The sequence below is a fragment of the Oncorhynchus nerka genome, linkage group LG12 (assembly GCF_034236695.1).
Source record: "Oncorhynchus nerka isolate Pitt River linkage group LG12, Oner_Uvic_2.0, whole genome shotgun sequence".
Taxonomy (NCBI): domain Eukaryota; kingdom Metazoa; phylum Chordata; class Actinopteri; order Salmoniformes; family Salmonidae; genus Oncorhynchus; species Oncorhynchus nerka.
This window is the reverse complement of record NC_088407.1, coordinates 55,808,666-55,825,436: the sequence shown is the minus strand read 5'-3', so window position 1 is coordinate 55,825,436 and position 16,771 is coordinate 55,808,666. Positions and strand designations below refer to the sequence as shown.

Here is a 16,771-nt window from a genome sequence, read left to right as displayed (position 1 = left end):
TGACGTCTAGCAGCTCTGACTTGACCCTGAGAATGGATGTGAACTTGCTTGCAGAATGTGTGCAGATGACTGAAATGTATATTTGCTGTCACAGCCTTGGAGATGTCACAGTGCAAAATATAGACCCACTACTAGCTCTAAGAAAGATATGCAGGACATGGTATCGAAGTAATATTTCTTTTGTACTTTTTATAGCTCCTTCGTGTGTCCAAAGTGCCCCGCACTGCAATGCATGTTTGTCAAAGTATAGGCAACCCGTAGAAATACTTTGTTCTGTAATCTGGAGGAATAAATTGCATTTAGCGCCATCTGCTAGCAGTTCTGCTAGTGTTGCATGGCACCACTTATCCCATTTGGCCCTGTGGTCCACTTTTGCCTGATGTGCTTACCTTGTATGTATGAATCACTTGTTATACCTTTCACACAATCTATTGAGAGCTTTCAATTATCAAGTAAATGTTGCACTGTAGATTTGAGTGTAATAAGATGGGTGAACATGTTACTGTGTGTGTAAAGAGAGTAGAAGGGATGGATGGGCAGGGAATCATGATTAGATAAGAAAGGTGTAGCCTATTTTTATTTATTTACATCCCCAATATGGGAATGTGCCTTTTGCTTCACCTCACGGGGTGTTCACTGATGAATACTATTACACCTGTTGGCCATAAGCGCAGTAGTTGAGCGCTGAAGTCAGTTATTGTTTTTTTTTGCTTTCCTTAATATTTTTATCCCAGCCGCACTGTAGTAAACCTACATCACTAGCTGTAATGGGACAGGTGTAGTGCATCACGAGTCGGCAAGTATCTATTAACTCTGGATGAGGCAAAGAAATTGAACGATTCGCTCATTCAAACACATGACGGTGTGCAATTCCTCTATTTGGTGATGTTCCCATTCACTCCTTCATTCTTATTCTCCCTCTTTCTCTCTATTTGTGGTGTTATAAGCCTTGTGAAATGATTCTGCACAATCCTCCAGACCACTGTTCTGTGGAGTCTTCAATAACCCTGTCTAAGACAGCATAGCCTACCTCTCTGCATACACTTTAGTCACCCCAAAGGTCTTTGCAGTCCCCACCATTCCTCCCCTCCGTACCAGCGTGTTGCCTAAACACTTACAGCACCAATTAATCAAATGAATCAATTCCTCTTTAATATGGTGGCAGGCAGCTGAGAACATGGCTTGAATGCAAAGGAATGACCTTACTTTCAACAGTGCATATTGCATTGGGTCAATGCCAATGTATAACTTCTGTTTTTCATTGGTCAACTTGATTTTCTCCTATTGTGAATCAGTTATTTGGTCTTCTCGTGTTTTCCCCTTCAAGGCACGAGAAATAGGCCTAGCTAGACTGAGACATCAAGATATAAGCCTATTTAGCCTATACCGTAGTTTTGGAAGGAAAACATGAAATCGATTTAATTCCCAATTAATTGTTTTTGTGATGTATCCCAAGATTTTCACAGTATTTTCCAAAATACACTATATAATCAAAAGTACACTATATAATCAAAAGTACGTGGATACCCCTTCAAATTAGTACATTAGACTATATCAGTCACACCCGTTGCTGACAGGTGTATACAATTGAGCACACTGCCATGCAATCGCAAAAAACGAAGATTGGCAGTAGAATGGCCTTACTGAAGAGCTCAGTGACTTTCAACGTGGCACCGTCATAGGATGCCACCTTTCCAACAACAACTCGGCCGCGAAGTGGTAGGCCACACAAGCTCACAGAACGGGACCAACAAGTGCTGAAGCGTGTAGCTCGAAAAAGTCCTCTGTCCTTGGTTGCAACACTCAGTACTGAGTTCCAAACTGCGCCTGGAAGCAACGTCAGAACAATAACTGTTTGTCGGGAGCTTCGTGAAATGGGTTTCCATGGCTCAGCAGCCGCACACAAGATCACCATGCACGATGCCAAGCGTTGGCTAGGGTGGTGTAAAGCTCGCCGACATTGGACTACGGAGCAGTGGAAACGCGTTCTCTGGAGTGATGAATCACGCTTCCCTGTCTGGCGGATGAATCTGGGTTTGGCGGATGCCAGGAGAACGCTACTTGCCAAACACATAGCTCCAACTGTAACATTTTGTGGAGGAGGAATAATGGTCTGGGGCTGTTCTTCATGGTTCAGGCTAGGCCCCTTTGATCCATTTAAGCGAAATCTTAACGCTGCATCGTACAATGACATTCTAGACGATTCTGTGCTTCCAACTTTGTGGCAACAGTTTGGGGAAGGCCCTTTCCTGTTTCAGCATGACAATGCCCCCGTGCACAAAGCAATGTCCATATAGAAATGGTTTGTCGAGATCAATGTGGAAGAACTTGACTGGCCTGCACAGAGCCCTGACCTCAACCCCATCAAACACCCTTGGGATGAATTGGAATGCCGACTGCAAGCCAGGCCTAATCGCCCAACATCAGTGCCCGGACTAACTAATGCTTTTGTGGCTGAATGGAAGCAAGTCCCTTCAGCAATGTTCCAACATCTAGTGGAAAGCCTTCCCAGAAGAGCGGAGGCTGTTACAGCAGCAAAGGGTGGACAACTCCATATTAATGCCCTTGATTTTGGATGGAGACGAGCAGGTGTTTGACGAGCAGGTGTCCACATACTTTTGGTCATGTACTGTAATTCATTACGCAAATATTAATCAACTAATGTAGCCCTAATGTGGATGCAGCCCTTGCTTGTTATTCAGGGATGGGGCTGCTATTCATTTTTGAAGAAAGAAAAATCATAGGTGTATTTTAACAATGAAAAGGCTTTGTCTAAATTAAGTGATCTATGTGACATTGCTACACAATCTCACGTCAGATGGTGTCACTCCTCCGCGACGCTCGTCCCTCAACCGATCAGTGCAGTTGGAATTGACACGTTTAACGTCCTTAAGACCATGGGATATACCATGGCATTTGAAATTCTTAATTCAGTAAAACAGCTAACTTTTGATTGTGGATTTTATGATGTGAGCCCCGTAAAAATACATACTGTAGTAGCCTACATGGGTTTCACACATTTGTTGTTGTCGGCCAATAAAAGTGGCACTGTCTAGTCAATGGCTCCAACGTTGGAAATCTCTTGTCAATTACAATTTACGGAATTAGTTAGATGAGGAGTTGGCAACAACTACAAGGATGGGAAGCCGAGGACAGGAAGATCAGCAAAATAGCCTTTAGCTTAGGTAGCCAGCTAGCTGGCTGACATAGCTAGCTTCTTTACATCAATTTGATGGATGCACTACCAGATAGGATTTTTTATTTTACCTTTATTTAACTAGGCAGGTCAGTTAAGAAGAAATTCTTATTTTCAATGACGGCCTACTGGGGAACAGTGGGTTAACTGCCTTGTTCAGGGGTAGAACAACAGATTTTTACCTTGTCAGCTCGGGGATTCGATCTTGCAACCTTTCGGTTACTAGTCCAACGCTCTAACCACTAGGCTACCTGCCGCCCAGGTAGCCTACATAACAAATGGAATCTATAATTTTGTCTAAATACCGTGAGTCTGTATGGCTACTCTCTTTCACTCTCCCTCCCGTGTAAAACTCCCTGCCAATTGCACTGCTGCAATATTTTGCGAATAGTGAAATTATTTCAAGTACCCATCCCTAGTTTGTGTCACTTGGCATAATGTAATTGCTCTTGGTTTCACAGATACTGCTGTTGGTAATGCTGTAACCGCTGTCTTTTACCAGTTTCAGGTCTTTGTCTCCAGGGATGCTTGTAGTTTATGTTTTGGTGGGGTGTCACCAGGCGTCTTTTCTTATTTTTTTTCCCCCTTCTCTTTCAGTACTACAAACATGTTGTCCAGGGCGTGGAAAAATTTGTTCAGAAAGTGAGTTTCTCTTCTTTTAGTTTTACCAGTCCCAAACAGAGTAAAATAGAACACAAATCTGTGCTACCCATATGAATGGGATACTTGCCAATCATAGGTCGTTCACCCCACAGACGCTAAACAGCCTTGTTGTGTTGACAGTGCAAGCCAGAGTATAAGGTCCCAGGCCTGTATGTCATGGACTCCATCGTGCGGCAGTCACGGCACCAGTTTGGCCAGGACAAGGATGTGTTTGCCCCGCGCTTCAGCAAAAACATCATCGGAACCTTCCAACATCTCTACCGCTGCCCCTCAGATGACAAGGTGGGTCACAGTGGGAACAAAGACAGCTCTCTGGTTTCTCTATTCAGAAACACTGTTCTAGCTTTCACCTCCTCTTCTAGCTCTGACTACACATATCCTCTGTACTGTTAGTGATAGATCTGGTCTGTAGCATTGTTTGAAAAACCATATTAACAATGAATATGTTATTTTCATACTCTAAATTTGTATACAGCATTAACTTTTAGACAGACTCATTCGCTGCAGGGGTCTAGTTTTAATTGTTTGTGTCAGTCGGATCTTGTCTAGGAGCTTATTCTTCCGTCCGTTGTGTTCCAGAGTAAGATTGTCAGGGTCCTCAACCTCTGGCAGAAGAACGCCGTCTTCAAGAGTGACATCATCCAGCCGTTGCTCGACATGGCTGCAGGACTTCCCCCTCCCAGTGTCACCCCAGTCATGACCAGCCGAGATGCTGCAGTCAACACGCCTGGTCAGTCACACAACATATCCATAAGACATATAGCTCTATACTGACACCTAGTGGCGAAATAGTCCTCTCTCCTGAACTGACACAAAATACTCAGAGGCTGCCTTGTGATTTAGGTATTGGCTCTTTAATCAGCCTCAAATGTAGATGTTTGTTTTGTTGTTATTGATTTCTCATGATTAATGTTCTGTGTTTGTGTCTAGGTACACCAGCGACCCCGGCCACCCCAGCCAACATCGTATCCAGTCTGCCTGACTGGGCGTCACAGTTCTCCAACACAGACACTGTAGCTGCTGTGGCCCAGATCCTGCAGAGTCCACACGGCCAACAGGTCGGTCTGCACAGCATCTCCCTGATCCTCAGCCTGTCAATTCAATATCGAATTTGAAGCTCAGCTCAGATTGTTGTCATGTTTTAAAGGGATACTGCAAGATTCTGGCAATTAAGTTTTTCTTACCCAGAGTCAGATGAACTCTTGAGTGCATTATGACCGAAGTTGGAGATAATATTGACTCACAAAACTAACTAGCATTAGCGCAGTAACATGAAGTCTCGAGGTACAGTAACTACTCAATTGCTAGAATCTCCCAGTATCCCTTTTTTTTTGTTTCAACTTGAGTCTGTATAATGGAGACTAATACTTTTGATCTTGAACTTCTGACCTTTCTGATGCTCCTTTGTTTACAAAACCAACCCTGTCTATCTGTTTGTGTATCTGTGTAACAGCTCCAGCAGCTGGTGCAGAGCCTGCAAATGCAGCAGCAGAAGCCCCAGCCATCTCTGCTTCAGGCGTTGGATGCAGGACTGGTGGTCCAGTTGCAGGCTCTGACGGCCCAGCTCACTGCAGCCGCCACAGCCAACCCCATGCAGCTCAACCCCCTGGAGCAGAGGATCTCCTCCTTCAACAAGGTGAGATATCAAGGCCACAGACACATACATGGAATGGAAGTATGTTTGGTTGTTAACTTTTGAATGTTTTGTGTGATTACTACGTGACTCTCAGATCTGTATTTTAATAATTGTCTTCTCCATGTGTTGCAGAAAATGTTGGGCCATTTTGACTTTGGGAACGATTCAGAACGCTCTGAAGACACCAAAAAGGACGCCCAATCATCCCAGATGTAAGCGTGAACATCAACCTAAAACATCTAAGATCCTTTGGAACAGGGCTTTCCAACCCTGTTCCTGGAGAGTGACCCTCCTGTAGGTTTTCAATCCAACCTCAGTTGTAACTAACCTGATTCAGTTTATCAACCAACTAATTATTAGAATCAGGTGCTGTAGATTAGGGTTGGCGTGAAAACCTACACAACGGTAGCTCTCCAGAAACAGGGTTGGAGAACCCATGTTGGACAACCCAGGAACAGGGTTGGAGAGCCCAGTTTGGACAACCCAGGAACAGGGTTGGAGAGCCCAGTTTGGACAACCCAGGAACAGGGTTGGAGAGCCCAGGTTGGACAACCCAGGAACAGGGTTGGAGAGCCCAGGTTGGACAACCCAGGAACAGGGTTGGAGAGCCCAGGTTGGACAACCCAGGAACAGGGTTGGAGAGCCCAGGTTGGACAACCCAGGAACAGGGTTGGAGAGCCCAGGTTGGACAACCCAGGAACAGGGTTGGAGAGCCCAGGTTGGACAACCCAGGAACAGGGTTGGAGAGCCCAGGTTGGACAACCCAGGAACAGGGTTGGAGAACCCAGGTTGGACAACCCAGGAACAGGGTTGGAGAACCCAGGTTGGACAACCCAGGAACAGGGTTGGAGAACCCAGGTTGGACAACCCAGGAACAGGGTTGGAGAGCCCAGGTTGGACAACCCAGGAACATGTCACCGGTTGTGTGTATGCACTTTGTCTGCCCTCTACCTGTGTGACGGAACGGTAGTTAACTGAACTATTGACCCGTCTCCCCTGTCTGTCTTCCCCGTCTCCCTCCAGGCCCATGGTGTCTGACTCCATCTTCCACCAGCTGGCTGAGCAGCTGCAGCAGCAGAACCTGGAGCACTTCCAGAAGCAGCTCATGGAGCACCAGCAGAAGGTACCTACACATCACCTCCAGAGACTTATGGGGTCAATTATCGTTTGCCTGTCATATCCATGTATTGAAACCCTCTTGACAGTGTAACCTTTTGACTTTCTTCCAGTCCATGAACATGGAAGGGCAGGATGGAATATTTGGGTCTGAGAACACGGCCATGTCCCAACAGAGCAGCAGCCAATCACAGCACACGGCGCCGCAAAACAAGACGGACGACTCAATTGACAACCAGCAGCAGGTAAGCCCTTGTTTCCCTCACTGACTTTGGCTGAACCAATATTTACAGTACCAGTCAAAAGTTTGGACACATACTCAGGGTTTTTCTTTATTTTTACTATTTGTATACATTGTAGAATAATAGTGAAGACATCAAAACTATGAAATAACACATATGGAATCATGTAGTAACCAATAAAGTGTTGAACAAATCAAAATATATTTTATATTTGAGATTGTCCAAAGTAGCCAACCTTTCCCTTGACGACAGCTTTGGACACACTTGGCATTCCCCAAAGTTTGTTGAACACTTTTTGGTTACTACATGATTCTATATGTGTTATTTCATAGTTTTGATGTCTTCACTATTATTCTACAATATAGAAACTCTTGAATGAGTAGGTATGTCCAAACTTTTGACTGTGTGTGTGTGTATATATAATAAATAAATAATCTCTGCGATTGTTCGAGCACTGTTGTCTTTGTAAGTAGAGCTCCGTTGTAATGATGCCTGTGTTATAGGACATGGACCTGGATGACGGGCCAGAGATGGAGGAAGAGCGCTTCGAACCAGAGGACAAGAAGTCCAAGACGGTCGACACGCGGTCAAGAACACGTTCTAGGTCACGATCAAGGTGAGTCGAGGGACCCAATCTGAGAGAAACAGTCCATAAGGCTACCTGAGACACTTTGCAGAGTCGCAGATTATAGCACCACCATCCATGTTGATCTTACCACGACTACTGGCATCACAATTACCTTTAGAATAACCCTCTACTCTAGATCTCCCAGGAAGAGACGGTCCAGATCACGGTCAGGCTCTCGGAAACGGAAACACCGTAAGCGGTCGCGGTCACGCTCCAGAGAGCGGAAGAGGAAGTCGTCGCGGTCCTACTCCAGCGAGAGACAAGAAGCCCGCGAGCGAGAGAAAGAGCGCCAGAAGAAAGGACTGCCTCCCATCCGATCCAGGTTTCTCAGTGGTAATACAAGCTTTCAATACGGCACCTTTTTCCTCTTCGCTGACCCCTTCACCTTGACTAATAACTCCTACCCTGTTTCTGTGTAGCCCTAATCATAGAAATGTCCACAGTCACTTCTTTCTTTATATGTTTTTAATCAAATGTTATTTGTTACATGCTTCGTAAGCAACCGGTGTAGACTAACAATGAATTGCTTACTTAAGGGCCCTTCCCAACAAAGCAGAGGGGAAAAAATTATAGAAAAATACACAATGAGTAAGAATAACTTGGTTAGATACACGGGGTACCAGTACCGAGTCGATACGAGGTAATTAAGGTAGATATGTACATATAGGTACGGCAATAGGATGCATAATAAACAGTAGCAGCAGGTATGTGATCAAAAAGAGTTAGTGCAAAGGGGGGGGGTCAATGCAGATAGTCCGGGTAGCTATTTGGTTAACTATTTAGCGGTGTTATGGCTTGGGGGTAGAATATGTTCAGGGTCCTGTTGGTTCCAGACTTGGTGCACACTTACCACCTTTTTAATGATTTAAGCCACCACCTCCTCTCTACCTTGTCCTCAGTGTGCAGCACCACTCTGTGGGTGGGACAGGTGGACAAGAAGGCCAGTCCGCAGGACCTCACCAACCTGTTTGAAGAGTTTGGTCAGATTGAGTCGATCAATGTGAGTAGAGCGTCCTCTCTCTCTCTCTGTCTCCGAGTGAGCCTGAGTTGACTCCATTAACCTCTGCTCGTTATGTGGTTTAGCAGGCGTTTGTCACCTCTGACCTGAGGGAAATGTGAATCATCACAACTGTGTCCAGTTTAACTTCTTGCGTCGAGCCATCCCGGATCCGGTATCGTGACTACAGCCTCAAGCTCATTACCATAACGCAACGTTAACTATTCATGAAAATCGCAAATGAAATGAAATTAATCTATTTGCTCTCAAGCTTAACCTATTGTTAACAACACTGTCATCTCAGATTTTCAAAATATGCTTCTCAACCATTGCAAAACAAGCATTTGTGTAACAGTATTGATAGCTAACGTAGCATTTAGCGTAGCATTTAGCGTTAGCATTCAGCAGGCAACATTTTCACAAAAACCAGAAAAGCATTCAAATAAAATCATTTACCTTTGAAGAACTTCGGATGTTTTCAATGAGACTCTCAGATAGCAAATGTTCAGTTTTTCCTGAAAGATTATTTGTTTAGGACAAATCTCTCCGTTTTCTGCGTCACGTTTAGCTACGAAAAAAAACCTGTATCCAGGATTGTGTAAATCTATCCGCAAGCTCATTAGCATAACACAACATTAACTATTCATGAAAATCGCAAATTAAATTAAATTAATCTATTTGCTCTCAAGTTTAGCCTTTTGTTAACAAGACTGTCATCTCAGATTTTCAAAATATGCTTTTGAACCATAGCTAAACAAGCATTTGTGTAACAGTATTGATAGCCTAGCATAGGATTATGCCTCTCTTTCAGCATGCAACATTTTCACAAAAACCAGAAAAGGATTAAAATAAAATCATTTACCTTTGAAGAACTTCAGATGTTTTCAATGAGGAGACTCTCAGTTAGATAGCAAATGTTCCGTTTTTACAAAAAATATTATTTGTGTCGACTAATCGCTCCGTTTTGTTCATCACGTTTGGGTAAGGAGAAAAAATTAAAATATATTAAGTCATTAAAACGCGAACTTTTTTCCAAATTAACTAATAATATCGACAGAAACATGGCAAACCGATGTTTAGAATCAATCCTCAAGGTGTTTTTCACATATCTATCGACGATAAAATCCTTCGTGGCAGTTGACTTTCTCTTCTGAAGAACTGGAACGCGCATGGACCTACAGATTACGCAATAATTTTGACACAGGACACCGGGTGGGACACCAGGTAAATGTAGTCTCTTATGGTCAATCTTCCAATGATATGCCTACAAACACGTCACAATGCTGCAGACACCTTGGGGAAACGACAGAAAGGGCAGGCTCATTCCTGCCGCATTCACAGCCATATAAGGAGACATTGGAACACAGCGCCTTCGGAATCTGGGGCATTTCCTGTATGAAACTTCATCTTGGTTTCGCCTGTAGCATTAGTTCTGGGGCACTCACAGATAATATCTTTGCAGTTTTGAAACGTCAGAGTTTTGTCTTTCCAAGGCTGTCAATTCCATGCATAGTCGAGCATCTTTTCGTGACAAAATAATGCGCTTAAAACGGGCACGTCTTTTTATCCAATAATGACATAGCGTCCCCATAGGTTGAAGAGGTTAAAGGACTAACTTGGCTCTGTAAGCCAGAGCAGGCACTTTTTATTTGCAAATTCTGAGTTTACTGTGGGTTATTAACTGCCTAACCATCTTACTTTCATCCACTCTTTGTCTACATCCCTCTATCTCTTTCCTTCTATAGATGATCCCTCCTCGTGGCTGTGCCTACATCTGTATGGTCCACAGACAGGATGCCTACTGCGCCAGACAGAAACTCAGCACTGGTTCATTCAAGGTCGTCTCCAAGATTATCAAGGTGAAGTCCGTTATATTTCCTTACAGTTCCTGCTCATTTTTATACCATGCCGCCGAGGTTCCCCCCGCTCCATGTTGTTCTGTGATGTGATTTCCATTTGGCTGCAGTCAGGACATGTCCTCCTGTGTGTGTAATGTTTTTAAATGATTGGGCTTCGCACTTACCATACCACTCACCTCATAGCAACCCAGCTGGTACATATTTTATTCTCTCCTGTTGGGAATCAAATAGCCTCAATATTTCTGCTCTTTTATGCATCCCCTGACAATAATATGTTCTGTATGTATGTGTGTGTTCTCTTGCTGTGTTCAGATTGCGTGGGCGCTGAATAAGGGAGTGAAGCAGGAGTATAAGCAGTTCTGGGACATGGACCTGGGGGTCACCTACATCCCCTGGGAGAAGGTCAAGTTGGACGACCTGGACGGCTTTGCTGAGGGAGGCATGATCGACCAGGAGACTGTCAACGCCGGTGAGCAGACACAGCAGGCTACATGCTGATGCCCTGTCATATAGGGCACGCAGGATCAACACTAGAGATGACTTATAAACAAACAAAAGACACACACACACACTGGACACACACACTGGATATACATGCCCACACACACACTGGATATACACACACTGTACACACACACTGGATATACACACCCACACACTAGACACACACACTGGATATACACGCCCACACACACTGGATATACACGCACGCACACACTGGACACACACACCCACACACACTGGACACACACAAAAAAACAGGAGACACATTCTCTCACCCACACACATTAACTCTCTTGACACTAAACATATTTCCTGGCATTTGCTTATTTTTGTTACGATTTGGGTTTATCAGAGAAGGACTTCCCACAGAGAAACATGACACTGGATAAATAGACCCCAGCAGGGCAGGGTAGATGTGACCATCAAATCAAATGCGCTGAATACAACAGGTTTAGGTAGACCTTACAGTGAAATGCTTACTTACTGAGCCCCTAACCAACAATGCAGTTTAAAAAAAATACGGATAAGAAATAAAAGTAACAAAAAACGAACATTCAAGTCACGTACATTCAATCTTATTCTCTAATCCTCTGTTTTATTTTAACTGTAGAGTGGGAAGCAGCCAAGAATGCGCCAGAGCCAATGAAGGAAGCTGTGAGCCAGGCTGTGAGCGTTGAACCCATGACAGCCACCAACACCCAACAGACCCAACAAGCGGCTTTCAGCCAACAGGAGGCCTTCAGCCAACAGGTCTCCATGATGCCTGTACAGGTACCCAAACCTCAGAGATCTAACAATAACTAACATTCAACGTTTAAGCATAAATATGTTGTTTTGTGCATTGCTTTCATCATCCTTTAAATGTGTGTGTGAGTGAGTGAGAGGGTGGAATTTACCAGGCCCCTCACATGACCATTTCCTCTGTACTAAGCGTCTACCATGAGGCCAGTCAGTGGTGTGAAACTGAACACCATAGTCTTCCTGTGATTAGTGCTAGCTGCCTGCCCTGTCTGTGGGGTGCTTAGCCTCAAGTGTTTAGAGTGGCCTCAGGTTTCTCTTCCTGACTCCTTTGTGATGGGGTTGTTGAGGGAATGCAGGATACCCAGCCCGTTTCTTTGTTCTTGGGTGGGCCTCGTGAGAAGGTTTGGCTCAGTAGGTGGGGGGAGTGTTTAGGTAATTAGTATTCAACTCACCTCAGAGTTAATCTGTGTCTGCTAAGTAGGGATATGCCTGGTTATTTGAATATCTGAACGGACGTTGGTATTCGATTTACTAAATACCCCAAATATACATATATATAGGCCTATTTTAACAATGAAGTGACATTGTCTAAAAAAAACGTATAAAAATATGTGACATTGCTATATAGCCTAGAAAGACAGACGATGACATTTGTATAAAACAATAGTTTTAATGAGTGTACCCCATAAAGACTCACCGGCAGCCCACACACACTTTTATCTTGTTGTTATTGTCAGTCAATCAGTGGCGCTAGAGTCAGAGGCTCCATGTGTAGCAAGTGAAGTGGGAGATATCTAGTCGACGCAAACGGGAATAAAAATGATGGATTTAAGTTGGCTAAATGAGAAGGGGTAAGCTACAATGATCAACCAACAGGTAGGCCGTTGTTTCCTATGGAATTGTTGTACTTCAGCTAGCTGGCTACTGTAGTTAGCTAGCTATTTTACAGTGATTTGATGCAGTCAAGACAGGCGCGCACCATCAGATGGTATGATTGATAACCTATGGCAAGAACAAGTTTGTCTAACCAGTATGGCGCCTCACTCACTCACCCACACACCCCTGCTTCTCTCTCGCCCCTCCCCATCCTTCTGCTGAAACCGACCGAAAAATATATATTATATTGTTTGAATAGTGAAATGACTTCAAATGCTCATCCCTGCTACTAAGCTCCGACATGCATACCTACCCACACACACAGGTTTATTAAGGTCTTATTCAACTCGTCAGTCAGCTATAACATCTCAACAGCCAGACCATTTTAATGTTGCTGTTGTATTTTTTCACAGTGTTGGTCTTAACCTGATTATCAGTGGGAAACTATTGTTCCTCTACATTCTGTGATTTGATTGTTAAACGATGTTACAGGAATCACAGCACATCATTGCATGTTCATCTCATCCCTCATTTCAATAGTTTAAACTCCCCTGTCTGTTCCCTCTCAGCTCCCTGTGGCTCAGGCTGTCCCTGCCGTGGGTCTTGTGCCTCCATCCTTCCCTGTTTCCATGGCGATGCCCCCGCCAGGCTATGGCCCCCTGCCCCCTTACCTCAGAGCGGGTTTCAACGCCTCCCAGCCTCCTCCAGGTAAAACACAGCAGTCGGATGCAGCTGCCAGTGAAGAGTATTGAATTAAAGAATATATATATATATTGTTTAGAAATCCAGATAATGTGTGTTGTTTCTCCCTCCCGTAGGTTTCATGCAGACAGCAGGTGTTCCTCAGCAAGCAGGCATGGGCTCAGCTCCTATATGTAAGTTCTGCATGACCTGACTGAGTCTATAGAAGTCAGAAGTCATTACATGCATTTCATTTGGAGTAAATATTGCCTAAATTGTTGTAAGAAGCCAGCGACTTGCTTTATTTAAACATAATTGATTTATTTTAAAGATACTGCCCTATATGTTCTGTTCCGCTCCTGCAGCTCTGGTGCCGGCCTCCATGTCGCAGGCTCAGGACAGCATGAAGGACTCCCCATACGGAGCTACTATCCCGGGGAGCTTCATGCCCTCTGCCCTCCCTGGACAAGGGGTCTTCAACCAGCTTCAACCTGGAGTCCAGACGCAGCAAGCAGCCAATGACAAGATGGGCCAATCTGCTGACGGCATGGATGCAGCTGCAGAGTTAGTACTGCAAGGTAAAAGGATACCAAACAATAACCTAGGAAAGTTTTGACTTTCTTTTGTTTGTTCTTAATGACTTTTGAAAAGCTTCTCACATTCTCAAGACTTCGCTGATAAGACCTGCTTTTTACTGTTAAATAATCTTTAGTGTTCCTCTTTCTCTAGGTATGCAGAATGCAATGAGTCGTGGTATGGGTCTTCTGGGGATGCACCCCTCAGCTTCCCTTCCCCACCCCCTGCACCAGCAGGGCCTGCCTGGCCAGAGGATGCCTGGGCTGATGCCGCTGGACCTCCGGCCTACTATGCTCCAGGGTGCCGGTGCCCGGTTCCCCCTCCTGATGCAGCAGGGCCTGTCCCAACAGAGCCTCCTGGAAGCGTCCCTCCATGCCCAGGCACGCGCCAGAGCGGCCTCCCAGATGGAACGCTTCAACAGGGCCGAGGAGGCCTTCAACCGGGGGCCCAACCCCCCAAACGAAAGCATGTCCAAGGCTGAGGAGGAGCCTTCCTCTGGAGCTGACGATAGCCAGCAGGGAGGGGACCAAGACTACCGCTTCCCTCCGCCCCAGGAGAAGCAGAGCACAGGCCTACTGAGGACCCCTCCCCTTGAGCACAGAGAGTCCATGGGTGGAGGAGCTGGTGGTGGGGGTTTGGGCGGAGGCAGACCTGCCCTGCTCCAGACCCCAGTGAGAGAGCCAGCTAGAGACAGCGTGGCAGGGCGGCTTCAGGCCCTCGCCGGCTTCACCCCCCAGACCTCGAGTCGCTGGGGGCCACTCAGAGGGGACTTTGATGAGCGTGACATGCGCAGCTCTCCGGCCGCGGTCTCCAAGGGCTTCCAGGAAGCGCGCCCTGGCTCTAACCAAGGGCAGAACTTTCCCAACCGCTTTGAGAACCAGAACCGCGCTGGATCAGTAGGAGGGGTAGGAGGAGGAGTATGTACTGGTGGTCCTGGTGGTGTTGGAGGGGGCCCGGCGTGGAGTCGTGGTGGAGTTGATGCTGCAGCACAGTTCACTGATGCTGACATGCCCCAGGACTTGGATGAGTGCCGGCGCCCTTGGGACAGGCAGCAACGGGACAGGGACTTTGACTTCAGGAAGGAGATGAATGGCAACCGGCGTGAGAGAGACAGCCGTGAGAAGGAGAGGGACCGCGAGAGAGAAAGGGACCGTGGCCGTGAGCGTGGCAACCGTGAACGAGAGCAGGAGCGTGACCGGGAGAGAGAGCGTGAAAAGGAGAGGGAGAAGGATCGGGAGAGGGAACGTGAGAGGGAACGTAACAAGCGTGGAGCCTGGACACCCCTTCTTCCTCTACCACAACCCCTGCTCCCTACTCCTACCCTGACCCCAACCCTCTCCCTGACCCAAGGCAAACCTCAGGCCCTGCTGCAACTACAGTCCAAGCTTCAACCTAAACCTGGACTCCTAACTAAACCGGGTCTGCTTCAAACTCCAACTCTCCTAACTCGGTCAACATCTCATGTCCCAACCAAGTCTCTTCTTCAAGCCCCATCCCAGTCTCTTCTTCAAGCCCCATCCCAGTCTCTTCTTCAAGCCCCATCCCAGTCTCTTCTTCAAGCCCCATCCCAGTCTCTTCTTCAAGCCCCATCCCAGTCTCTTATTCAAGCTCCATCCCAGTCTCCACCTCTAACCTCTCACCAGTCATCCCAGTCTCCACCTAAAGCTCCACCCCAGTTCACCCAGTTTCCAACTCAAGCCAAGAATGGAGCTCGCCCCGGTCCTAAGCCCCAGGCAGAATTCCATTCCTCTCCCCAGACACATGTGTCCCCCAAGTCTGAGTCCTCACCCCAGACCCAATCCTCTCCTCAGAACCAGTCACCACCCCAAAACCAGGCTTCCCTTCAGGCCCAGTTGCTGCACCCTGCCCATTCCCCTTTCCAGACAAAGTCCCCTCCCCAGGGCCAGTCATCATCACGTGCACAGTCCCCACACCAGGCCTTGTTCCCACAGGCCCCCCGCACCCCAGAGGAGATCACTGACACCCAGGGGGAGCCAGAGAAGCCCCGGTGGGCCAACGAGTCAGGGAAACCTCAGGAAGAACCTATGAAAGAACCTGAACCCATGGTAGAACCTCCATCTCGGTGGGTCAATGGAACATGGTTGAGGATGGACACTGACGCAGTGGCTGAGCCCACCACTACCCCGTCCCCCAATCTTGCCCTCTCAATGTCACTGGTCCTCACACACAGCCCCGTGGAGCCCCAATGCCTGCCGGAGCCCCTGGACCAGCAGCATCCCTCGCAGCATGTCGCCTCTTGCTCCTCCACAAAGGATGTAGACAATGGACTGAGTGAGCCGATGGAGGAAGCTGAGAAACAGCCAGTGGTAGAGAAAACAGACACTGAGGGGACAATCATCACTCAGTAGGTAAAGATCATTTTGTAAAGTTGTCTCTTCTCTGTACTCATGTCAGCAACCCAATGGACCCTGGGTAGTAATTTCACATAATATTGTCTGATAACCTAACAATTGATTTTATCTCTCACATAACGTGTACTTCAGTAGATGGCTCGCTAGCTGATTAAATGGTAGGTGATTTTTTGTTTGTTTTCTTTTTTTTTCTTTTTTTTATGCCTCCCTCACGATTTTAAGCAAGGTGAACTTTTAATGAAAATTGCTTGCCAAAATGTTTGAATTGTAAATGAGAAAAAGAGCGTTGACCTTCCTATGGAAGAGTGTACGGATCCTGGCTGTTTCCAATGGATTGAATCCAGATGAGGGAATACTTGAAAACAGCTGTCGCTGGCCTGTTTTGTCTCTTCTTTTAAATTATGCTGCAGCAACGTTTTAAATGAATGCCTTTGTGGTGTCCTATATGCTTCTTGTCTATAAGCAGAATATAGCCTACGTACAGTGAGACCAGTACAATTGCTTCTAAAAAGGAACATCCTAAAAGATTAAAAACATGACCTGTTATCCCTAAAATAAATGTCTGTGATTTGTGCATCATAATGCAGTGAATTCAAAGGACAAAGTAAAAAACGTAACAAAATAAGAGGGTGGATGTTGGGTGCATTCTGTTTTAGTTTGAAATAAACATGCTTTGTTTGTTAA

The 16,771-nt window shown here is 46.0% G+C and overlaps 1 protein-coding gene across 3 annotated transcripts in view; it reads left to right on the top strand.

Annotated features, from left to right (window-relative positions):
- Positions 1-16,771, top strand: part of LOC115138393 (SR-related and CTD-associated factor 8-like) — a 42,188-nt gene extending 25,417 nt beyond the window's left edge. For all 3 annotated transcript variants that reach the window (XM_029675210.2, XM_065025659.1, XM_029675212.2), the window contains exons 3-20: positions 3,794-3,838; positions 3,980-4,141; positions 4,439-4,589; positions 4,790-4,917; positions 5,313-5,495; positions 5,628-5,707; positions 6,519-6,618; positions 6,725-6,856; positions 7,357-7,469; positions 7,618-7,814; positions 8,381-8,481; positions 10,224-10,337; positions 10,650-10,806; positions 11,452-11,612; positions 13,028-13,166; positions 13,277-13,333; positions 13,505-13,717; positions 13,869-16,771. In XM_029675210.2, the coding sequence (XP_029531070.2) occupies positions 3,794-3,838; positions 3,980-4,141; positions 4,439-4,589; positions 4,790-4,917; positions 5,313-5,495; positions 5,628-5,707; positions 6,519-6,618; positions 6,725-6,856; positions 7,357-7,469; positions 7,618-7,814; positions 8,381-8,481; positions 10,224-10,337; positions 10,650-10,806; positions 11,452-11,612; positions 13,028-13,166; positions 13,277-13,333; positions 13,505-13,717; positions 13,869-16,084 (4,449 nt within the window). In that variant the 3' untranslated portion in view covers positions 16,085-16,771. The remainder of the gene's footprint in view (positions 1-3,793; positions 3,839-3,979; positions 4,142-4,438; positions 4,590-4,789; positions 4,918-5,312; positions 5,496-5,627; positions 5,708-6,518; positions 6,619-6,724; positions 6,857-7,356; positions 7,470-7,617; positions 7,815-8,380; positions 8,482-10,223; positions 10,338-10,649; positions 10,807-11,451; positions 11,613-13,027; positions 13,167-13,276; positions 13,334-13,504; positions 13,718-13,868) is intronic.